The following is a 24428-nucleotide window of genomic DNA, read 5'->3' as shown; positions in this document are numbered from 1 at the left end:
TTTAAAATAAAAAATATTAAAAGAAATTTTTGCGAAAAGTCGTAGGAGATGGCGTGTTTTGATTACGATAAAATAAATAGGATCAAATTTTACACTTTTTTTCTTTTTAAAATATGAACATGGTATAAGGGTATTTATTTTAGGGACTCTCACCACTCCTATTCCTATACTATTATACAAGAAAAGTTTCGCTAAAATTACGACTTCTAATTTACCCCAAAAGTCCCCAGCAACAGAATTATATGTTAAGCTTTGGTTAATTTTTAAAGCATAAATACATATTACACAGGTAACTCCTCTCACATAAGCACTCAAAGAAGGAAACTCTTCCTCTCATTTTACACTACATCTCAAAGGACAAAGAGGAAACACAACGAGAAAGATTTATTTCTTATTGCACATACATCTCTCATTGATCATCCCCAGGATTCACATCTTACATATATACCTATCATGGAAGTCCTGTAGAATGTCCTGCTCTGGTCTCTTCACATTCCGCTCGAATCAAAACTCTATAATCTCGACCGCCGAATGCATTTCACCGGATTCAGAGGACTGTGCCTAGAAGAACCAAATCTCTGCCTTCCAGTTACGGAAGCCGCATGTTTTATGTCCCACCCTTCTATGTTCTTCGGAACACATACGTCGAAAAGGATTTGACTCAAAACCCCGTGGGGATTGATGCTAGGCATGTGGAATAGCTCATCTTTGGATTCTTCTTGGTTCTCGTTGTACTCCATAGAGCTTGGTAGAAAGAAATGATCGGTTGGATCGGTAGCCACTCTTTTGAGGCTCTCATTCGAGTTCACTGCAGCTGTGTGAAGATCGCATACAGACTCCGGTATTCTATTACAAGGATCTGCCATGACCATTGAATTGCCACTGAAATGTTGCCTTCTTCTCTTGAAATAAGTTATCGCAGCACTGCTAAGTAGGTCGGCAACGGCAGTTCTATATTCATCCGGATGATTCTTGTAATGACCTGGACATTGTAAGGGAGCAGTCTAAATCATATGCAGAGAGTGAAGAGGCAAATGGGGAAAAATTGTTGTTCAGCACCCGCATTGATGATTAACAACTAAAAGTTATAACCTATTTATTAATGCATCAAAAAGTTGATGGGGCAGAAAGCACCATTTATAAAAAGGCGTCCAATTTAATAACACACATAGATTAGCGCGACTTTTTAACTGCTCTAACTGTAATTAAAAGAAATAAGTGAAAAAGTGATACTTCTAGAGCACGCATGCCCCAATTTCAATTGGAGTTCTATAATCATCATTTTAGTTCACTTGATGCTCAAGCAGCAGTCATCGAAATCTAATAACTTATCAATCAGGTGTCACTTACTTGGGGTCATAACCATTGGCGTTCCTCATCAAAATTGACAATTTAGCTTCAATAACCTCAGGACATACAAAAGAACTTTGAGGGCTACCTATCAAAAATATTAGGGGTTATGATCAGTTAAGAACATACCTACATGAGGAGATCTGCCCCATTTCACTAGGTTAACCAACGCTCCCTGCTCTAGCAAATGCTGAGCAAAATTATAAACAACTGCATACGGTGCCAGCTCATCATCCTCCGAACATAATATAAGAATTGGGCCCACATTCTGGAAATATGGATAGGTGTTGTATAAATTGCAGTGCAAAAACACAAAGTATAGACAAAAGCAAGCATAGCACAAAAACTTTCATTAGCGAGAAGAGAGAGCCTTACAACTGACGAGTACAGAGTTCGCCAAAACTCAGCACGCTGTGCTTCAAATCTGCTTATGAAGAGTGTGTCGAGACCTGAAGCAAAGGCTTTTGCCATCCATGAAATAATTCTTGGAGGTTGAGACATCTTGAGTACAGTTGGGTGAAGAGCAAATCGTGTACCCATATCACTGGTAAAGTCTACCGGACCGGAATCGTATATCTGGCCACATACGCAGTCTCTTACCAGCTTATATTGATCCTTCAAGGGGTAGAAAAAGAATAGATTTCCGATCAGTAAACTACAGAAGCCTTAGAAATAAGGATCAGCAATTGCTAAAATAGATATCCAAAAATGACGAGTAAAAGTGGAGTTAAAAGGTAGGTCATAAAGGAAAATTAGCATACCGGATTAAGTTGCCCTTCACGTTTTCCATAAATCAACTGGCGGAAAGGAAAAATAAATATGTTATTTATTGCTAATTGAGAATTACTTGGAAGAAATGAGAAGAAGCAAAAGCAAAACTCAGAGCACATCAACACAATGAATTGAAAAACAGACCTGAATGACTTTATACATGCAACCTTTTGATCCCCCAGAAAAGGGCGCGAGTACGACAGGTAATGATCTAACTTTTAATTCCTGTAATTACAAAAAATGATGATGAACAAAGTTTATTCCATGAAATTGACACCAAGGCATTAGAATCCTAGGCATATACTGACCTTACTAAGCTCTTTAAGAACACTGTCAGCTAGCGCCATAGCCTTCTCAGGGAAAAACCTGGATAAATCTTCACATATGAGATAAACCGGAAAATTCTTTTCGATGTGCAAGCTAAAACCATTTTTATGAAATTAAAGATTAACTTAGTATGATAAGAAGAGCGAAAACATGTTCTTCAATGATCTATATAGAAATGAAAGAGCTTGCCAGAATACCTTATAACACGGTTCTTTTGAATTTTTGTAACAATAGGCTTCTCCACAAAGTCATTTCTTTTGAAACTCGAGCCTCATAATTACCTTATGAAGCTAAGTAATTACAATCTAGCAATTATAGGAAGACAAATATAGGAACATCTTTAACACCACGCTCAACGTCTTTATGGTTACCACTCACCTTTGACGGGCAGGTATATGATTGAAAGCAGCTAATTCAACCAACTATATTCAAACAAAATCCTCCATTAAATAACAGATGCATAAACCAGGTGGACTAATAAGAAGAAAAAATATGCGATTATGGGGACACACCGAGTGCAAAAAAGATGTTCTCCGTTGCAGGTTATAAGGCAATTTCAACATATTATTATATGATTGTACAAAGAAATAAAACTAGAACAGCTATCTACTTGTCTCTGATGACAGATATTGTAAAGTTATACATTCTCTGGTCTAAAACTTATCTAATTTAAAAGGTTTCAAGTTTGCCACAAAACAAATCCTATAGAGCTATATGTTTACTATAAACCCACTATAGGATTTTTTTTTTTTTTCTTGCCTCAAATAATTTGGAGAAGTACACAATTGTGGATCGTAAGCGTTAACCTACTATCCCAAAAGCACGTAATGATATGAAGGACGCACTCATCACACTTAAGGGCTCAACCCAGCGCTCACGGGTTTCAACCAGACTCAACCCACCTAGACGTTAAGTCTATTGTTGGATCTCTTGCCGTTAGATCTCTTGTGAACCCCAGACCCATTCAACTTATTAGGCTCACCCAATTCAATTTTTTAGTCTCTTGTCTTCGGCCAGAAAATTAGACCTATTTTAGCCCAATAATAAATAGCCGACAACAATCTCTTTTACTCAGGATCAGTTATGTTTCTTTCTACTAATTCCATTCCCAAACGATCTTTTTTTAACAAAGAGAGTCTTTAAGCATTCAACATACAAAAAATAAAAAATAATAATAATTAAAAANAAAAAACTAGAACTAGAATTTCTTCACACCTAGAAACAGGAACAAAAGTAATCAAATTTCCAACGAATGTTCATTCACAATTCCCACATAATAAACAACAAAGTTGCTTCCTTTTTTAAAATTACAACATCAAACAAAAGTTCAATCCGCTCTAAATAATACTTATGCTCCTTTTGTCACAATTCGAACTAAAAACTTACGGTCTCCACACAACTTCGCCTCTCCATACAATCTAGTGCTCTCCCCAACACACAATTCCAATTGGACGCATCCAAAATCACACAGAAACCACCAAATTTTGCGGGGAAAAGGAGTGATTGGTGCTTACAGAGTGAGGAAATCGCAGTGGCAAACGAGGGAGCTCCATCCGAGAGCGGAGTAGAGGTCGAGGTAGGGATCGAGGTGCCTCTCCTCGCTCGCGAGCCACGCGAACACCACCACGATTCCCACCTCCCCCTCCTTCCTCCCCCAGTACAGCCGCCCCCACATCTCCTCCACAAATCCGCGAGGATCCGAGATCCGAGATCCTAGGGCTAGGGTTTTGCTTACGACGATCCCATCCTCTCTCTCTCTCTCTCTCTCTCTCTCTCTCTCGCTACTACGCGCCCTCTCTCTCTCAACACCGCCCCCCTTAACTAGTGATGCTAAAATGCGCCAGATATTGTCGATGTGCTATCGTGCGCCAATATAACATTTTATATTTCCACACTAATCACAAGATTTAGGCACATGAAGTTTTTTCTCATTTTTTTAACAATGCAACCTTTACATTTAAAATAAAGGATAAGCTTCAAATACTACGTCTATGGTTTTATATTTTTTTACTTTAGTATCCTGTGGTTTAAAGTGCATTAAGTTAGTGTCCTGTGATTTCATTTTTATCTTTTTATTAGTTTTTTTGTTAATATTTCGTTAACTTATATACAAAAAATTTCAGATAGCCACTTAGATTTATCGAATATTCACTTTAGTATTCTTTAGTTTTAATTTTATCATTAATTTAACAAAAAAATTAGTAAAATTAATAATAAAAAAATAAAAATAAAACCACATGGCACTAAATTGATACATCTTAAACTATAAGATATTAAAGTGAAAAAGTATGAAACAACAGAGATGATATTAAAATTTTTTCTAAAATAAAATTTACATCTTATATTCTACACATCTACTAAATAAAATTTTTTCTCTGATCATCTCAACGTGATCGGTGGGAACACCCCACGTACGTGATACGCTAGGAATGAAGTGTATAAATACGTAGCTTCTTTTTTTTTTTTCTTCTTTTCTGAATTATCTATTTTCTAGCATTGATACCTCACGATTTTTTAGACTATATATAAGTTCTTCAAAACTTTCTTATCTATGAAATTTTTGGTAAAAATATATATAACTTATCTGAACTATAGATTATTATGAGTCAGCTGGCCTATGTTTTAAATTTTTATTTTATTACATAATTTTTTAATTTATTTAATTTGAGCCCGTTAATGATATTTTGACTTTAAAATTAAAGCTCATTATTTACTTTAATTAATTTATAGCCGTAAAGTTGTATAAAATATACTAATTAAATTTAAAAAATAATGACGCATTCAAATTTTAAAGTTAAAGTACCGTAAAATACACTAAAATCAAACAAATTGAAAGATTTGTACTAAATTAAAAATTTTGAGAAAGTAGACATTTAACATAAATTCTAAACATTTTTACGTTTTAATTTCTTTAAAAATATTTATTTTACCTCTTTTCACTTATTTGCGCGTCAATAGATTTTTTATTGATTAATGATAAAAATAAAAATAGTATTTTTTTTGTATTTTTGAAGGCTCTACATGCTGGCCATTAAAGGTAAGAGTCGTAAAAGAATATACTCGGACACTGCTATTGAATATGTCATTTCTAAAAATAAATAAGTAAATATTTTAATTTTTTTCCAAAATTCTATTTTTATAAGTAATTAATTTGTTTAGTGTGTGTGTATATATATATATATTTATTTATTTATTTATTTATTTGGACTGGCATATGAATCATTTAATAATTTTTACATCATTTTGGTCTATACATCAATAATGTATGAAGAATATATATTTTGAAATATTTATAGGAGTACAAGGTTTCTTAGTTAACACAAGTGTAACCAAGTATAATTCCTGGATAAAAAGGTAAACCCATAAAATTATTCTTTTATTCATGAATTTCATCAATTATTCCTGAAATTTTAATTGAGCACTAGGGGAGTACAGTACACTGAAAAATACCACCTTTTTTTTTTGCCTGAAAATTGCATATTAGACGATTATCAAATAATTAAAATGAAAATTAATTGTTTCTGCATATTGAAGGAACATAATGTCGTCATATGAACAATTTCGAGATGCTGATATATTGAATGGCTCGAATTAATTCCATCGCTGATGAACGACGAAATTGTCACGACTTGTAATATATCGGAGGAAAACATCTTCTTCCTCAAAATTATCCCATATGAAAATAGTAATATTCAAACAAAAAAACTTACATTATATAAAATTATAATAATATCTTTTTTAAACATATTATTTTACTATAAAATTATTATACTATTTTTTATTAAATTTTTCATTATTTTATATGATACAACACAATTAATTAAAATATATTTTATACGATATAACTGTTATAATAAAAAAAATTAACCAAACCATGACTAGTATAAATAGTAAAGGGCTTGATAGTTTGTACCGGTGATCTCAACTTTAAATTTTAATTATTTTATATTTTTAGTAAAATTTATTATTAAAAAATAAGAGTATGAATAGCATGCTATCTCTCTCTTAAAAGAGGGAGAGAAGCAAGTGCTTGGAATAACATGCTATCTCTTTCTCAAAAGAAAAAGAAAAAAAATTGTTGGGGAGAGAGAGAGCGGGCAATGGTGAGGAGAGATGGACAAGAAAAAATCTAAAATGCACCAATTATATTACTGACATAATATATTCAATCAATAAAATTATATCTCTTGAATTCATATGTCCCATCATAGTTAATAAAAAAATATTTATATTTATTTTTTAAGAAGAGAAATATAATTAATATGTTACTGATGATGTGATACAAATATGATACAGTAAATTTTCTCAATCGATTGGGCATAAGAAACCACTAGTGGTTTTGCAATGCAATCCAATGGACCATAATATTGTATATATATATATATATATATATATAGGTTTCTTGTTTCAATTTGTTTTAGTTTTCTTTTTGCCTTTTTTTTTGGGGTGTTGCAATACATATATATACACTCACATGTACGCTTACGGTTGCTATATATATATATATATATATATATATATATATATATATATATATATATACACACACACGTAGGTCTTGTGTGCTATTAGGAGCACGGAACCCTCCATGCTCCTAAGCCGTTTTCGATGATGAGACTTCTGAATCAACGATCGTCTCCGTTAAATTTAATCTAGCGTATTTGATCTATTTAGAAGCTATTTTTTGCAGTTTTTCGATATAATGATCAAAAGGATTCAAAATCAACGGTTGAAAATAAAAATCTCACAAAAATTTATGATGTAAATTTAAAATTTTTGATCAGAGATATTGAACTTGTTATAGATATTATAAAAAAATTTCTATAAAAANAATTCGAAAATAATACAACATATCACGATTATAAAATAAATATTATTTTCTCTCACACATTCAAAGCCGAGTTATAAATAATTAGTAATAATTTTCGAATTTATTCAAAAAGGTAGATTACATATTAAATATAAACAGTAATCTTCAATTCAAATTGCCACCCGATTTCAACTTAGGAGGCGTTTGGATTGATGAATCCGTAGATCCAACGTAAGTCAAGTGTAGTGGTGTTTGAATTTTTCTGAAATGTGATTATTTTTTTGTTGTTTGTTTTGACGTAACTCGTACAGTCCGAAAGTTAAATTCAATTACTTTTTCTGTTTGTTTTGATGTAACTTGATGCTGGTAAAATTAGTTTTTTGAGTTCCATTATTTGTTTTGATGTAAGTAAGTGGATCCCATTATCTCTTAAATATAGTAGTAAATTTACCACTATAAAATTTAATCTATTATATAATTAAATTTTTTATTATTATTTAAAGGTAATCCTAATTTATTATAAATAAGATAATTCTAACCCATTATAAAAGAAGTAGAGTTTAGATTTTACTGTTTAATAAATTTTTTAGAGAAGATTAAGTGGGGTGGACATCGAGTTCGGCACTTTAAAAGAGGAAGTCGAGAGTAGGTAAAATGAAGCTCTAACGTAACTTGAGTTACATTATATTTTTCACTTACACCAAAATAAATAACAGATTTTGTAGCTTATTACTATTCGTTCATAGTGCAAGGGACAAATTTTAGTAATTGATATTCAAGGTTCTAAATTCGAATTTTAATTGATTTATATCTCTAGCTAAATTTATTTTTTTAAGAAATAACAAAGTGGATAACTTTCTACCTTTCTCTTAAAAAAAAAAATAAAATAAAACAAAAACTAATTGTAGCTTATTGACAATGCATGCTTGCTTTTAAATTTTTTCCACTTACAAAAAAAAGAAAAAAAAATGTTAAAGACACAACAGCCGCATAATTAATCACTTTGACAGTAGGCAAAATAAAAAAAATAAATACAAATAAAAATTTTACGATCTAATTATGAAGAATGCTATCTCAAGAAGCATTTCGGATTCGGATTCGAATTCGGGACTTAAAAATTTTTTAGGTTATACAGCACTGCATTCTACGGCAATGACCATAAAAACTATCAGAACCACTTTTATGATAATTTAATGTGACATTAAATTTTTAAGATGACATAGCTATTCCTTGTGCTCTACGCACTATTTTTTTTTTTTCTTTTGTGCATTTATTACTACATAGAAAATATCCAGGTTGTCCTTGCATTATTCGGTTATTACAGGTCGGTCCTGGTAAGATTTTACTTAAATGCATCAGTTTCTAACACTTTCCAAATTTTGCATGATAAGAGCTGCCAATGAAAAAAAATGGCAAAAAAGAGAACAATATTTTCTAATATTTATATAATCAGTTCATAGTTGCATACCTTTGAGCCATGTGTGCTTCCTCCTAGGTGGGATCTGATTAAGATGCAGCTGAGTGCTTAGCCAATCAGTTTCGTCACAATGCAATTATTGTTAATTAACTATTAGTTAATTGACCAAGCGAAAATAAAGGACATATAAATGTACCTTTCATAGATGGGGTCTCTGAAGCATCTGTTTGCTTGATCAGAATACATAAAGTTTATCATATCTGTTACATTCATACTAAGAGACCATGATTTGCATATTTCAACTAATATTGGCTTGAGCACTTGCTAAATTGTAACACATAAAGCAGCTTTAAATCACAGTGCTTGTCAGTAGTCAATGTCTCATATTATCTAAATTTGAAAAAAAAAAAAAAGATACTTTGAGAATTTGAACACATTTTCCGTGTTATAATTTTAAATGATATTCTGACGTAACCATGAAAAAGAAAGAACATTGCTGATGCTTAATTTTTGGTAAAATAAACCATTTCTTATAGAATGCAACCATCTCACCAGAAAAGAAAATCATTAAATTTGGCACAACAGATATATCTAGTGTTGTATGCAAAAACAAGTTTCTTATTAATAATTGTGATGTGCTCCTGCATCTGGTGAAGCAGGTGCCTGCAGAGAACTTTGCGTTACGCAAACACATATTGTATGTATAACTCATGAGACACTAATACTTGTTTCATAATTAAACATGTAGGAAAGCATGCTCATTAAAGAAAAACGAAAATTAAAGCAAGCTATACTAGTATTTATGTATGTGCCTCATGGTCATTAGGGTCTGAGGAGAGCTACTAAGCAAACACATTATATGAAGCTGCATAAATATTAGATGTAACTATAAAGTTGTTTTCCAAACCTATTCACAGCAATAGACAAGCATCTGAAAGGTTGTCAATCATGTATCAATCACGTATCGACAAGTGCCAAAAATCTAGTATCAACTCAAATGAAATATTTTCCTCCTGTAACTAAGAAGATATTTTATTTTCTTTTTCTTTCCATTCTCAATGCATTCTAATGCCTCCCTCACCTTTTGGCACGTATCAGTAACACATTTATTAAGCAAGTGAGGTGCAACCAACTCAACAGCATTAATATCAATGATAATGGCAGTGCCAAATTACACATGTACAAGGAATGGCCTATCTTATACTGGTATCCGTTGCTTTCTTTGCTAATGTACACCTACAGTTGAGAAGCATATACAATGTGACCACATGGAATACTTCGCGGAGAAACAAAAACCTAATATTAGTCAGGCTATAATAAATGCAATTTCACCCAATTAACAACTGTTAAAAGCAAAGAGAAACATATAAAACACTGCTGCAACATGTACCATGTGCACCTATCAAGTTAAGAGCAACCTCTCATGAGAAACATTAATAATATAAGTGGTAATGTTGTAAGAGTTTGTTTTACAGGTGCTAGCAAGTAATGGAGCCACTTTCTGTTTCTTATGAACTAGCGACATAAGGACACAGTACAATCTGTAAAGCCGCAAGTAAAAAGAAAAAAAATTAAAAAAAAAATGAGGTATACTGGAAAGTCAAAGCATGAACTGTCAACAGGTCTTACAGATTTGGGGTTTGTTTTCAATCAAAATATAACACAATTAAAAGATTTCCTATACCAAGAGAGGTGAAAAAATTGAAAAGCTAAGAGCAAAAATGGAAGCGGTGCAATACAATGGAGAGGTTGGTGACTTGAAGAGGGAAAGAGAGAAAATAAAGACAAAGGGTAAGAGAAAAAAATGAAGGACGAGTAAGCAATGGTCCAATGTGAGACCCCTTTATCAATGTTTTGACTCGACAAGAGATGATTAGCGAATGAGAAGAAACAACAACAACAAATAAAAAGTTATCAAAAGTGGATAAAAGCGATTCCAAACAAAATATCTCAAACCAGCTCCTGCAACAACTTCTCAAGCGCTTCAGTGGAAAGAGGAATGTACAGACAATCTTGCCCATCCGAGTGCCTCCTTATTTTCACTAATTCATGATCTTTGAACTCTGTTAGGTGGGAGTTTAATGTTACCTGACTGCTGACGAGAAAGCGCTCGCGGCACTTTGTGTACAGAGTGCTAACGGGCATACCTGAGAAAGAAGAACAATCACATAAGATACAGGCAGTTAAAGAGGAGGTGGCAAATATAAAGTAGAGGCTTGCCTTCCTCTTTTTCATTGGCCAACTGATATTCTGCTAGAACCTTGAAAACACTCTGAGCATTTGGAGTCAAACTCTGTAGGACTACTAAGGCAGTTTTTGTAGTTTGTGCATTTCCCCCACTAGCAAGAATCAATGGAAAGAAGGTCCCTTCCACCTTGTAAGGCGCAAATGTTGGGACATGATACCAGCACCACTTGAATTGTGTGTGAACCATCTTCTTATCCCACACTGGTAATATACCGTTTTAATTGAGATATATCAAAAAAGGGCCAACCATTTATGTACATCACAATATTTGATAGACAGATCCTAAAAATGCAACATAAATCTACCACAATTTTTTTTTTCACTTTACATGATAAAAGAAATTAAATACCAATTAAACAGCATAGAACTTACATAGAGGTGCATTCACATGGTCAATTGACGCAACAATACGAACATGAGAACAACAAGCAATCCGCGCAAGATGCTGTTGAGTTTCAGAATCTCGCAAAGCAGGTCCGTCAATATTGTGAATCAGAACGCATATAAAGCCATCGTTATCAGTTGAGATCTGGCTGTCCAAAAATGATAGAATATCATCTATAGTCTGGGAACTAGATGGGAGTTGCATTTTGGACTTGTTCGGAGGACACTTCCTATTAACTTTCAGTTGGTCCCATAGAACTTCAACCATCGTAATCAAAACCTGAGAAGAAGAAAATTAGAAAGGGAATAGGAGGTAATAGTTCTGTTAAAATTATGTTATTAAACTATTACTTCTATTGGTCTAACATACTAATGACCTATAGACCTCAGAAAGAAACGGGTAGACAAGCAAATAATACGCATGCTATTTAGCTAAGACAGATAATTAAGCAAAACAAACAAGCTTTAAGAAACCGAGAAAACAAGATAGCATTTAGAAGAAAATAAAGCATAATAAAACTGTTGAGCATAACAAAAAATCTAAAAATATATTTATATATAGGATACATTTAAAAAGTAGGAAAATTATACTTGTTTTATGTTGACGGATGGAAGATAGCCATTAATAACAATTACACCATAATCTGTTAAGGTTGTTGAAGCAAAATCTTCAAGCAAGACCTTCTTAGAACCAAATCCATACATTAAGAGGCCAAAACCACACCTGCAAAAATGACAAGATATTACTTTTATTATCAATAGCTTCAGGGGAAAAAAAAAAAAGGTTATGATTCACGTCAAGCTAGCATCTAACTCTAGCCGCTGCTAAAACAAAGAGAGTAACAAATGGTGCCGAAGACAAAACAAAGATCTGTCTCCCAAGTGAAATTCATTGGAACAAGTGCCCCATAAGGTAGAGAATCCAAGGGAAATTTTGACATATGATTTTGGAATTGAATTTTGTTCCTGCATTTCTGAAATTGCCAGTTGGAGAAAAAGTTAATAAATAGTAACAGAAATGGAGGCAAATGAAACAGGACCATTTCAAAGACATTTTTTTAACCAAAAAAAAAAAAAAAAAACCTTTTGAGTACAATATGAACTTCACAAATAGAAGCATATGCACCTTAGCTCAAACAGCCACCTAGGATACAGGTCCTTGTATCTCTTCAATAAAGCCTTTATCTCTTTCTCGTGTTTTGTGGCGATTCCGGCTAGCGATGTTCGCAATACCTGCCGTGAGAAGTCGAATTCTAACAAAAATGTGAGTAAGGCTCGGACCAAATTATACTACCACCACCACTAAAAAGTGTTACCCAAAAGATCGATTTTAAACCATCAGAACATAATGCAGGAATCCAATCCAATAAAGTGTCGACCACAAAAACATCGACCTCAGCGAAGGATCCAGAAATGTATTTAACAAGAGTATAAAAAATTTGATCACTCAATCAGCTTCTCAATGAGGTTACTACCAATTTGATTACATTTACGATAATTCAACTGTAATTATAGTACAAAATTAGGGCTTTTAGAGGATTTGTATACAACAGAACCTGCTCATCGACGAGATCGATGTCGGATAGCTTGCGCGCGGCCGATCTCTTCCCGGAAGCGGAGCCGATCTCCTTCGCCAAGAAGTAGTTCCTCGAGAACCCAAACTCCTCTTCCCCTCCCTCCTCCATCTCCTCCGCCGCCGCCGCCGCCGCCCCCGACGCGGCCGACGTGGGTAACGCTCGATCGCCGCCCCTAGAAGCCATGAATTAGGGTTGCGAGAGGATCACTCGCTTCGCCGCTGAACCCTAATTAGAAGTTGGAGGCGAACGGTGAGCTTCGATGCTTTTTCCCGCGCTTTTTATTCGGGACCGAGCACCCGCGCGCGGGGCTCCTTTACGGTTCGGGTTGCGAACCGCTTCCTGAACCGACCCAATACTCTCGGATTGATGAATTCGTGACTCTTTTTTTATTAGTTCGGGTTCGGGTTAGTTTGTTCGAACGATGAAGTGGGCAAAATCCGATCCGCAAGTGGTACGGGCCGCGCCGAGTGAAAGAATAGGAAAGCGTCCTACCAGCCCAGCCCAATTTACTGGATCGGGCCGGTTTTATCCAGGACCATTAAGGAAGGGTTTTTTTCTTTTTTTTTTCTTTTTTTTTCTTTTTTTTTTTCGACAATGGAAGGAAAGTGTCTCAACTCTCAAGTATAAGCCATTTTGAATTTGCCCCTCAACGTTTTTTTTTTTAAATATTGATACCCTTTTAATTTTTATGAGCTTTCGTTTGAGTTACTTTGATTAATTGAGTTAAGATTTTGGGATATTATTCAATGGTTTTATTAATTATTACAAGCCATTAATTGTTTGTTAAACTGATTAAATTTGACGGAACCATCTGGATTAGATAGAGCCATCCAAATTAACTGAAAACTTAATAATTTCTCATTCACTGTCAAGATCAAGATGGGTACATCCGGCAAAAAAAATTTAACATTTATATCAGCAATTTTGATCCCTTTTCCGGGAGTAATTTTAGCCGTTATTTTGGTACCTTTTTATTGTAAAGTATACAACATTAAAGAATCATAAAATTTGAATCATGCATGAAATTTTGTCACGTATCACAAGGAGATCTTTTGATCTTTCTAGCTGGTAAGAATTATATAAAAACAGAGAGCATGATCTTCGTATAAAGTTACAGTCGCACACATTCAGCTACATTTTGAAGCAAAAGGGCGACACTTCAATGGTGCAAGTGGTAAAGGGCTTGATGGTTGGTACCTAAGGTCTCAAGTTCGAATCATAATTGATTCACATTTCTAGCTAAATTTATTTCTAAATGAAATAAACGAAGCGGGTAGTATGCTACCTATCTCTAAAAAAAAAAAAAAAAGGGCGACACTTCAGTGCTATACATTCATAGTAAAGATCCACGCATAACAATGCAGACAACAAGCGTAGCAGATTGCAGATAAATATAAAAGCATGAATTGTACTCATTTTGCCATAGCAAAGAACTTGCGCAACTATTCTACATATATATATATATATATATATATATATATATAAAGAGTTTTGCGTATCCTCAAAATTAAAATCTCTCAAAAATCGCTGATGCTCAAACTATATATAGCAGATAGTGCCTGCTGCATTAGTTTTTAAAAATATTGCTAGTGCGTTAGTTGCTGCATTCTGAATGTGGCATAACTACGTATGCAAATTAAGTTTAGTATCTTACAGCCACGTGATTTGCAAAATTTATTATTTTTTATCATATTTAAAATAAAATGAAAATAAAAATGATAGAATAATTAACTGTTACAGTGCGTCAAAATAAATAAAAATATATTAACTTTCGGAAAAGTAAATTAAATTTCATCCGAAAATACTGTTCATAGCTCGCTGGTGGGGACCAAAAAGAAAGCACTGTGCACTGCTACGGTGACATTCCTTCCTCTCTACAACTGAGCAATTGGCTCTGGCCCACCATTAATGGTGCACCGGATCCAACGCAACCACTGCCACGTGTACATACGATAACCCACAAGTGGTATTATTTATTATATGTTGTTATGGACTTTATTTGCAATTAGTTCCCTACAAAAAAATATTTTAAAAATAGTCACAGCAAATTTAAATTTGTAAAAATGATTCTGATCTTACCACGCGAGCGCTACATCAGCGCCACGTGGACGGGTTGAGGTGTTAAGTTGAACACGGTGAACCGTTCAGAGTGTTCAAACACGGTGAATGATTCACCGTATTTCATACTTATCTTTTTCATAATACGTATATTTTTTCTTTCTTTTTCCTTACCCTGTGAACATAGTGAATGATTCACCGTATTTAACTTAATTATCTGGTCCAGCTCGGCTGGCATGGCGCTGACGTGGCGCCTGCGTGGCGGAGTCAGGACTATTTTTACAAATTTAAATTTGCTGGGTCTATTTTAAAATAATTTTTTTTTAGAGGGCTAATTGTAAAAAAGGCCTTGTTGTTATGTATATAAAGAAGCGTTTAATTTAATTCTTGGACCACCACAATTAACTATCCCTGTCGCGAACGAATAGATCCAAAAAATAAAACCCAAATTATTAGCAGTAAATGGATGGGTAAAACCGAAAGAAAAAAACCCCTTTGATGGTTAAAAATTAGAAACAATAAATGAAACAGTCATTCTGAGAGGAAATGGACGAAACTAGCGGTTTTTACTGAAGGAGAAGCTTCTCCTGATGGTTTCGCACAGAGAACTAGGGAAGAGAAAAAAAAGAAAAAGAAAAAAAAGAAATAGCGACGGAACAAAAGGATCATCGAGCATTGGGATATGTACACCAAACCCCCCAAATTAAAGATAAATTAGAGCAATTATAATTCAAATTAAGCATAATTCAATGGTTTAAGCGATTACTCGAACCCCCATTCATAGCGCCCCTCTAATGGAGCGTCGTTGATGATGTCGTAGTTGTACCTGCAAGGAGACGCGCCTTAGCTAATTTGAATTTTTTTTTTATTTCTAAAAATTTAAATTGATAAAGAATAATATTTCATTTTTTGAGCTTACTTGTCGGCGAATCGACTCCGCTCGGCTCGCTCTGCTGCCATGAAGAACTCCTCGATCTCGGTCTCCGATGGCACCATCTCAACCGCAGATCTCGTCGTAGATTCGTTTATTCGGATGTTCGAAATTGTCGTCTCATTCCTACGGAAATTGAAATGTGAATGTATGTAGAATTTACCAGAATGTGCAAGATGAAGTATATTTTAAAAAAGAAGCCTAACCGTCCTCCTCCGCTGCGACGGAAGCGTATCGTCGAGGGATCGAATTCTCCGAATTGCGGTGGCTCCTCGTCCTCCCGATCCCCTCCACAAGAGGCAGTGTCGAGATCGAGGCTCGGGCGGCACCGCATATTAGAATTCGGCGCCGATCTCGCCTTTACCAGCGGCGGCGGCGGCAGCGGCGACTTCATCACCACTCTCCGGCTACGGAGCTGCAGATACGAGATCCGCAGCTCCACTGCGGCTTCTGACGGGTTCTTCTTCTTCTTCTTCCTCCTCCTCCTCTTTGATCTCGCCTTCTCCTCCACCGCCGCCGCCATTGCTAGGGTTTTCGCTCTCGTCCTCACCCCCACCATTTGCGTCGCCTCAGCAACCGCAGGTATTTCCCTACACACTCTCTCTCTCTCGCTCTCTCTCTCTCTCTCTCTCTCGCACGCACTCTGTGGTTGTGACGGCGCCTGTCACGCTTTTAAGGGGGACGGGATGGGCTTTTCCGTTAACGCCGAGAAGATTCCGTAACGGCGCCGTTAAGAATATCTGGGACGTCGAAGTGTATACCGGAAAAAGGGCACTCGACACGTGGGTTCTCGATAACCGCTCGTATACGGCGCCTTAAAATGTCCGTTGTTTGGACTGGATTTACCGGTCAATGTAACCCGTGCTCCCAACCTTTTCAAATTTTTAGGGGTGGAAAAACAAATAGCTAGTAAATTGCATATATGGAATTTTAATTGAGGGGTAAATTAGGGTATGCATATATATAGTTGAGATAAAATGCTATCGGTAGTAAATGGATTTCGTTTTCACCGGTTTATTTTTCGATGATGAAGTCTCTAAATGGCCAGTCATTTTCGTTGAATATAATTTATACCACTTTGAGCATCTATAAATCAAATTTTATATATTTTCGATATTTTTCTGATATTATTCTCTTGTCAATCAAGTTGACATAAAAAATGAACGGCTAAGAATGAATATCTTCTAAAAAGTGATAACAAGAGTCTTGTAATCTAGTTCGAGGGTGTAAATCCTGTTCTAAATAGTTTTAAAAATTTTCTAACCAAAATTCAATTGATTTGAATGTTTTTACACCGTTAAATTAGAAAATGTCTCATATCGATCATTAAAATTACAAAATTTGAAACTATGTGATCATTAAGTCAATGATGTCAAAAATATTTAAAATTTAGTTTTTATATACTTTACGTGGTATAAATCATATTTAATAATGCCAATCGCCGATTTGAAGATTTCATCATAAAAAATAAATAAATGGCAACAGGGTCCATTTTCTGCTGATAGAATTTCAGTTCCAGCTCAACTCTGCGTACATAATAATTATGCTCTCTTTGAATTTACTATAATTCCACTTATTCTAATTTAAACTTATCATAAAAAATTATATTGTTTTATTTGGCTGGGCAAGAAGGAGCAGTAGTTTTTTTTAAATAATTTTCTCTTTTGCTTATTTAAATTTAATTCATATAAGAAAATGAAATTTTTTAAATTTTTTTCTCCGTTCGAATGGTGGTGTTAGTACTTAGTACAATGACATAGGAAGAAACAATTAAGAGTAATAAATTAGAAAAAGCGAGAATTATGATAATGTTCGGGGCTATACGTACGTACGTACGTACGATACTACTAGGAACGCAGCGAAACGGTTCCGGGCTCTGCAACGGTAACAGTAACCGCCGTTTAGAGTATCCGGACCCGTTATCGCATGACGCGGCGCTAATGCGCTATGCTCCAAAAATAATTAAAAAAAAAACATTTCCCATTATTATATGATCGCCCACATGTACAAGTGTACTGTTTCTGACAAGGTGGTACCAAAATACACATAAAGTATCGTTTGGTTCGGGATAAGAAAAAATGGCTATTCAGGAATAGGTATAAATTGAGGTATAAGCGAGATTAGATCAATTTTGCGTTTGATGAAAATTGGGTTATTCTGGAATAAAAAAAATAACGTTGGGTTAGGTAAGATGGAATAAGAAGATAATGAGTTTTGTAAATAAATAATATATGATATTATCCATTATTATATTTGAATTTGAATTTTTAATTTTTTAATTTATATTTCTAAATTAAAATTTTAACTTTGAAATTTAAAATCTCAAATTTAAATTCAAAATTTTAAATTTTAAATTTCAAACTTTAAATTTAAGATCATATTTAAATTTTAAAAAATAAAATATCAATTTTAAATTTCAAAATTTAAAATCAAATTTTATTTTATAATTATAATTTAAACCTTTAATTTCGAGATTATAAATTATAAATTTAAAAATTTAAATTTTTAATTTTTAAATTTTAAAATAAGAATAGTGGTGGGAACATTAATAAAAATAATTTATTATAATAATTTATAATTTTTTTAAAATTCTACTAATTTAAATTTAATAAAAAGAATTTATCATAATATTTAAATATAATTTATTATAAATTTTATTATAATATTTAAATTATAAATAATATGTATTATATAGTACATTAATAATTTTATATAAAAATAATGTATTATAATATATAACATATTATATTTATATAATTTAGTTGAATTCATTTATAAGTTTAATTAGAGTTTGAAATTAAACATTGGAATAGCACTATTCCCCTAAATGTGGAATAGCAAATCCCGTTGCTTTCCGGGTAACGGAATAGCGAGGTTCGACCCGGGATAAAATATCCCGGCCAAATTTCACCCCGTTTGGCGGAATAGCGGGGATAACTTTCGTTATCCCCGCTTATCCCGCGATCCAAACGGGGCCTTAAAAGTTTATGTACCTCAACAGGGGAGGTGGGTACAGAGGAAGCAGCAGATGAGAATAATTAGGGGAGATGTTCTTCAGGAGCGAGCATACTGTATCACAATTTCACCAAATCATCAAAAATAAATTAATTATATATTTTTTAAAAAATATAATTTATTTTATAATTATGATGCGACGGATAAATTTTTAAAAAATTATTTGATTAATTAGAGACACCGTGTCATTAAATTTTTAAAAAATTATTTGATTAATTAGAGACACCGTGTCATTAATACAACCGGTGTATTTTAAAATTTATTGTGTTTTAGCCTGTCGTGGAACTGGTTACCTGCAGAATCTCCCTCTTTTGTATGTAAGAAGTTCTCCAAAATATTGTTGTCCTCTCGGATGGATGGGTTGATAAATATAAATTTGTGTGGCGTAGTGTAGAATTAAATAATATTATGCAATGCAACTGATGTATCTTAAAATAAAGTATAGATATTATATTTATCTCATCAAAGAATTATTAATTTTCTATTAATTACATTGTTTTTTAATTAAAAATTATTTAAAATTTTTTCAAATTTATGGAATGAGGAGGATAAGAANTTTTTTTTTTTTTGTGTATGAGTAGAATTTCTCAATACTATTATAACTTGCAGCATAGAGAGTTTTGAGTTCATAAGTATAGAGTATGTAGCCATGCAAATATATCAACAGTGCGATAAAATTTAATATTATATGTTAATAAATATTTAAACTTCTACTAGTCGTACCTAACGTACGTAGTTGGTTAAGAGTTTGATGGTTAATACCCACGATTTCAAATTCGAAATTCAATTACTTTATATTTTTAGCTGAATTTTTTTTTTTTTTATGAAAAGAATGAACGAAACAGATAGCTTATTTTTTTTCTCTCTCTAACAAAGAATAAATATTCTTACTCAGAAGGAAATGGTTAGTCCGCCAAAATGCTCCATTGGTCAAATTTAAGAAATAAAAAGGTAAAACAAAAAAAATAATGTAAATAGGAAAGAAGTGTTATTAATTTGCTATATATATATATTTCATATAAAATTGTATTATATAATTTAAGAATGTGTGAGTAAAATTAAAGTTAGTACGATATTTTTTTCCTTAAAAATCGCAGTGATTGGAGAATAGGCTTCGTCCTACATATATGCATCACATAAAATATGTAATTACGGTGTCATGCACATCACATGATTAATTATATAGATGTAACTGAAGCTCACTGATCTTAGAAAAGCTAGTTCTCATAATCCAGCTTGAAAACTCACAGTTTGATAGTTAGGTAAGTAGCAATTGGACATGCATTTATAGCCTGATTTAATGGCAAAAAAAAAATCAAATGATTGGTGTAGGTTTATTATAATTTATAAACCGTTTATAGCACTATATTCCATTTTTATAAACCGTTTATAATTTTTTTTTTAAGAAATAAATAGCATGCTATTCGCTATCCGTTTCGTTTGTTTCATTTAGAAATAAATTTAGCTAGAAATATGAATCAACTAGGATTCGAACTTGGAACCTCAGATATCAACCATCAAATTCTTTGCCACTTACACCAGAGACGGTCGGTTTATTATAATTTATAAACCGTTGAGAAGTAATAACACTATATTCCACTTTTTTTTTTTTTTTTTTTTTGTTGCTTTGTGCCTTGAATAATGCAAGGGACCCCCCAATTATACCCCAATTGCTTGGAGGGTCCCTCAAAAACTTTTTTGCCCTTTCCTTTCCTAGTAAAGATAGCAAGGATAACCCTTTTGACTATGTAGTTTGGAAAAAAAAAATTTTATAAAAGTTGCATCATGCATGAAAAATGGACATAATTAATGACATAATGTCTATTTGACCAAACTTTTAGATTAGATTAATTTCTCACTTAAAGAAATCGGTTTTTCTTTTTTTTTTTTCGAAATGGTAGGTGTTCGTCAAATAATAGTTTTAAAGTTTTTGTTGTGAATCTTGTGATTGCATGCTAAAAAGAGCTCTTGGATCTCGCAGAAAAGCAATTATTTGAAATTTTAAGGCATATTTGTTTCATCACAAATGGAGTGAGCGTATTTTCATCGGTAAATATTTATTTTTGTTGTTTGATCATGGTATATTAAATTCACTTATAACTTAACATTTCTAGAATATCGTAGTTTATTTCTGCCTATGTATACAATACCGAAGTCAATTATAGGTGAGAAAGTAATAGAAAAGTAACAAAAATTTTATTATTGTATCATTCTACACTCTCGTATGTTCCAGTGTGAAAAAAGTAGAACAATTATAGTTCCAAAGCCACCAAGTTTTCATTAAACAAACAATGGCGAAACAAAAAAAAACTAACTAATCAAAATTAATATTAATCCATTACAAATAAACAAAAACAAACAGACCATTAACAGAATAAGTTAACTAGGAGATTATAATACCGGGAAAAAAAAAAAAACACGGCACTATTTGTGGTGAACGATGCGAGAGAAAGAGGGAGAGAGAACAATTTTATGAAAGTTTTAGTGAGGTTAAATATGACAGTTATGAGACCACAGATAGTTCTATATATAAAATATAATAGGGCTAAACTCTTAAACCGGCTTAAATATTTTGGGTGACGGTTAGGCCAAAGAGGTTAAGAGAGCTAAGTGTACTAGGACGGAAGTAGTCATAGGATGGATGACCCCTAGGAAGCTGGGCTGTCACATATGGTATCAGAGCCAATTACCAACTGGAAGTTTAAGATAAGTCTTAGCTGAGCCAGAATTATACAACGAAAATAGTGAGGCTCTCATACTACTGATTGTTGTGGGTAAAGTGTGACTGCCCTACAAGGTCGGTTTAGGCTAGCGAGACGAATTTCACATCACTTGAACTTGTAAGCCTGAGTCTGACAGAGACGTCAGGGCTTAAAAAGGGGGAGATTATGAAACCCCATATAGTCTTATATATAAAATATAATAGGGCTAAATTATTAACCTAATTTAAGTATTTTGAGTGATGGCTAGATCTAAAAGATTAAGAGAGTTAATCGTGCTAGGACGAAAGTAGTTCTAAGATGGGTGAACCCTGCGAAAGCTGGAGCATCACAAGAGTACAATGAGTTATAGAGGAGAGAGAGAGAGAGATCAATTTCCGTTCAAGTCTAAAAGACAACATGTACCGAAAATTGAAGTGCTCTTGGTCCTTCCATGCTTTCTCCGAATTCACATGGTCTGATGTAGAGAGCACAGGACAAAGATTGCAGGAAACATGTAGCAGTGACTGAACAAAGGAATCAGAACTCAAAACTGCAAAAAAAGAAAAAGAAAAAAAGAAGCTCAAATCTTTTCCGGAAACGGAAAATGCTCGTATAAACTAACTACTCATCGAGTAACTCTGTCGAAGTTTTCTGGTTAATTTTTAGCGAACGACTACGTTGCAGGTGAATTGCTCACATCAGAGCAAGAAACTCTGTTCTGTGAAATCACCCAAAAAAAAAAAAGAAGAACTCTTCAATTCGTTATCGATCTTCTCTTCCTGGACAAATAAAAGTGTATTTACAATTAGTACAAGATACGGAATCTGCAAAAATTCACCTTATGATGATATCAGAAACAACAATCACGAAGAATGTGTTTGATGAATGTTTGATGAAGTTACAAAAACACTTCCACTATGTAGCTTCAATCCAGCTCCGCCCCGCGGGCTTCGCCATATTTTCCCTCTCGATCATCCTCCGCACCCGTTTCGCATCTTCCAATCTCCCCGCCTTCGCATAAATGTTCGACATGGTCACGAAATTCCCCGGATTCTCGGGCTCCGACCGAACCAGCTCCTCGAAAGCCAGTTCCCCACACTCCACGTTATGGTGCATCCGGCACGCGGACAATAACGCCCCCCACACGACCGCGGTCGCGCTGACCGGCATTTTGCCGATAAACCCGACCGCCTCTTCGAATCTCGCAGCTCGTCCGAGCATATCGACAATGCACGCGTACTGCTCCATCGTCGGAGTGAGACCCTCGTCTCGAACCAATCTCTCAAACAGCTCGAGCCCCTCGTCCGCGAAGCCGCAATGGCTACAAGCCATGAGCGCGCTGGTGAACGTCACGGCGTCTAACCTAGCTCCGGATCGTCGCATTAGGCGTACGAGCTCCAGCGCCTGCCGGGCCAGCCCGTGGGCCGCGCACGCGCCGATCATCGTGTTCCACGACACGACGTCCTTGGCGTCCGTGGTCGAGAACACGAGGTGCGCGGCGCCGATGCACCCGGACTTGGAGTACATGCTGATCAGGGCATTAGTCACGAGGTTGCTGCTCGGCTTATCGAGGTGCCTGGTTGCGTAGCCGTGAATTTGCTTGCCCGAGTTCAAATTGCACGCCGGAAGAGCCGCGGCGAGCGCGGTCGCGTTACTCGGAATGCCCCGCGAGTGCATTTGTTTGAGGTGGCCCAGCGCCGCGCTGGGCAATCCAGCGTGGACGAGGGCGTGAATCACGGAGTTCCACGTCACCACGTCGGTGGGGTCCATCGCGCGGAACACGGATCGGACGGCCGAGATCTTGCTACAGCTCGCGTACATGGCGACCAAAGCGGCTCCCGCGGAGCCGTAGAACGACTCCCGGTCCATGGTCTTTAGGCCGTAGGCGTGGACCTCGCGGCCGTGGAGGAAAGCGGACACGTGGCGGCAGGAGGAGACGACGCAGGCGAGCGCGTCGGCGTCGGGCGAAACGCCGTTGAAACAGCCGTAGGGAAGCCTCGTGATTCGCGGCGCGGGCGTAGCCCGAGATCACGGTGGTCCAGGAGACGGCGTTGGGGTCGGGGGCGCCGCGGAGGAGGATGTCGCGCGCCTCGTCGCAGCGCCCGGCGCGGCAGTAGCCGTCCATGAGGGTGTTCCACGTGACGAGGTCGGGCTCGAGGCCCTGGGATCGCATGGAGCGGAGGAGGAGCTCGAGCTCCGGGAGGCCCCCGGAAGCGGCGGCGGCGGCGGCGGCGTAGGCTGCGAGGACGGAGTTCCAGGAGAGGAGGTCGCGGCGACGGGCGGGGATGAGGTCGAAGGCGCGGCGCGCGGCGGCGAGGTCGCCGCGGCGGGCGTAGGCGGAGACGAGGGCGTTGGCGACGGGGAGGGGGCCGTCGGAGGCGAACTTGAGGGCGTCGGCGTGGAGGGCGGGGACGGCGAGACGGGGAGCGGCGGGGGCCGGGGCGGCGGCGGCGGAGCGGAGGACGGGGGGGAAGAGGAAGGGGTCGGGGGCGGGGGAGAGTGGGGAGGAGCGGAGGAGGGAGTAGGAGGAGAGGCAGAGCAGGTGGAGGGAGGAGCGGGAGAGGAGGGAGAGGAGAGGGGTCCAGGCGAAGAGGGAGCGGGGGTGGGGGAGGAGGGAGAAGAGGCGGAGGGTGCAGGGGAGGTCGCCGAGGGAGGCGTAGACGGTGAGGAGCTTGGTGAGGAGGAAGGGGGAGGAGAGGAGCAGGCCCCGGGAGAGGAGGTGTTGGTGGAGCTGCGCGATCTGGGGGAGGGAGAGGGTCGGGGCGACGCTGAGGAGGGACCGGAGGGATCGCCGCGGCATCGGACGAGATCGGGGCACCATTCGCGGGTCGCGGCGCCG

General features: G+C 36.1%; 6 protein-coding genes across 8 annotated transcripts in view; 1 reads left to right on the top strand and 5 right to left on the bottom strand.

Annotated features, from left to right (window-relative positions):
- On the bottom strand, positions 211 to 8752 carry LOC109721322. 3 transcript variants are annotated; one of them, XM_020248876.1, is made up of 8 exons: positions 3963 to 4244; positions 2430 to 2487; positions 2266 to 2346; positions 2112 to 2147; positions 1887 to 1965; positions 1726 to 1799; positions 1480 to 1618; positions 211 to 982 (listed from the first exon to the last, which is right to left on the bottom strand). In XM_020248876.1, the coding sequence occupies exons 1-8, from the start codon at positions 4121 to 4123 to the stop codon at positions 513 to 515; spliced, it is 1098 nt and encodes a 365-aa protein (XP_020104465.1). In that variant the 5' UTR covers positions 4124 to 4244; the 3' UTR covers positions 211 to 512. The 3 variants fall into 3 exon arrangements, with proteins under 3 accessions (XP_020104465.1, XP_020104466.1, XP_020104464.1); XM_020248877.1 differs by lacking the exon at positions 3963 to 4244 and adding an exon at positions 8727 to 8752 and having other exon boundaries at positions 1726 to 1965; XM_020248875.1 differs by having other exon boundaries at positions 1726 to 1965; positions 3963 to 4243.
- Positions 10083 to 13448, bottom strand: LOC109721323 (origin of replication complex subunit 2). Its single transcript, XM_020248878.1, has 6 exons — positions 12863 to 13448; positions 12433 to 12539; positions 11898 to 12030; positions 11295 to 11586; positions 10896 to 11123; positions 10083 to 10822 (listed from the first exon to the last, which is right to left on the bottom strand). The coding sequence occupies exons 1-6, from the start codon at positions 13064 to 13066 to the stop codon at positions 10626 to 10628; spliced, it is 1161 nt and encodes a 386-aa protein (XP_020104467.1). The 5' UTR covers positions 13067 to 13448; the 3' UTR covers positions 10083 to 10625.
- LOC109721320 overlaps positions 11896 to 24428 on the top strand; it is a 29352-nt gene continuing 16819 nt past the window's right edge. The window contains exons 1-2 of the mRNA XM_020248872.1: positions 11896 to 11906; positions 21605 to 21608. The gene's annotated coding sequence lies outside the window, so the exon portion shown is untranslated. The remainder of the gene's footprint in view (positions 11907 to 21604; positions 21609 to 24428) is intronic.
- On the bottom strand, positions 15424 to 16528 carry LOC109721324 (cyclin-dependent kinase inhibitor 5-like). The gene is made up of 3 exons (XM_020248879.1): positions 16079 to 16528; positions 15861 to 15998; positions 15424 to 15767 (listed from the first exon to the last, which is right to left on the bottom strand). Exons 1-3 carry the CDS (start codon positions 16429 to 16431, stop codon positions 15704 to 15706), a joined length of 555 nt encoding a protein of 184 aa, XP_020104468.1. The 5' UTR covers positions 16432 to 16528; the 3' UTR covers positions 15424 to 15703.
- LOC109721491 (pentatricopeptide repeat-containing protein At5g59600-like) lies at positions 22505 to 23359 on the bottom strand. The gene has a single exon (XM_020249141.1). The coding sequence runs from the start codon at positions 23357 to 23359 to the stop codon at positions 22505 to 22507; it is 855 nt and encodes a 284-aa protein (XP_020104730.1).
- LOC109721489 (pentatricopeptide repeat-containing protein At1g19720-like) lies at positions 23394 to 24389 on the bottom strand. The gene has a single exon (XM_020249140.1). The coding sequence runs from the start codon at positions 24387 to 24389 to the stop codon at positions 23394 to 23396; it is 996 nt and encodes a 331-aa protein (XP_020104729.1).

Source organism: Ananas comosus, linkage group 15 (assembly GCF_001540865.1).
Source record: "Ananas comosus cultivar F153 linkage group 15, ASM154086v1, whole genome shotgun sequence".
NCBI classification, from domain to species: Eukaryota; Viridiplantae; Streptophyta; class Magnoliopsida; order Poales; family Bromeliaceae; genus Ananas; species Ananas comosus.
This window is presented reverse-complemented; position numbering and strand designations above follow the sequence as displayed.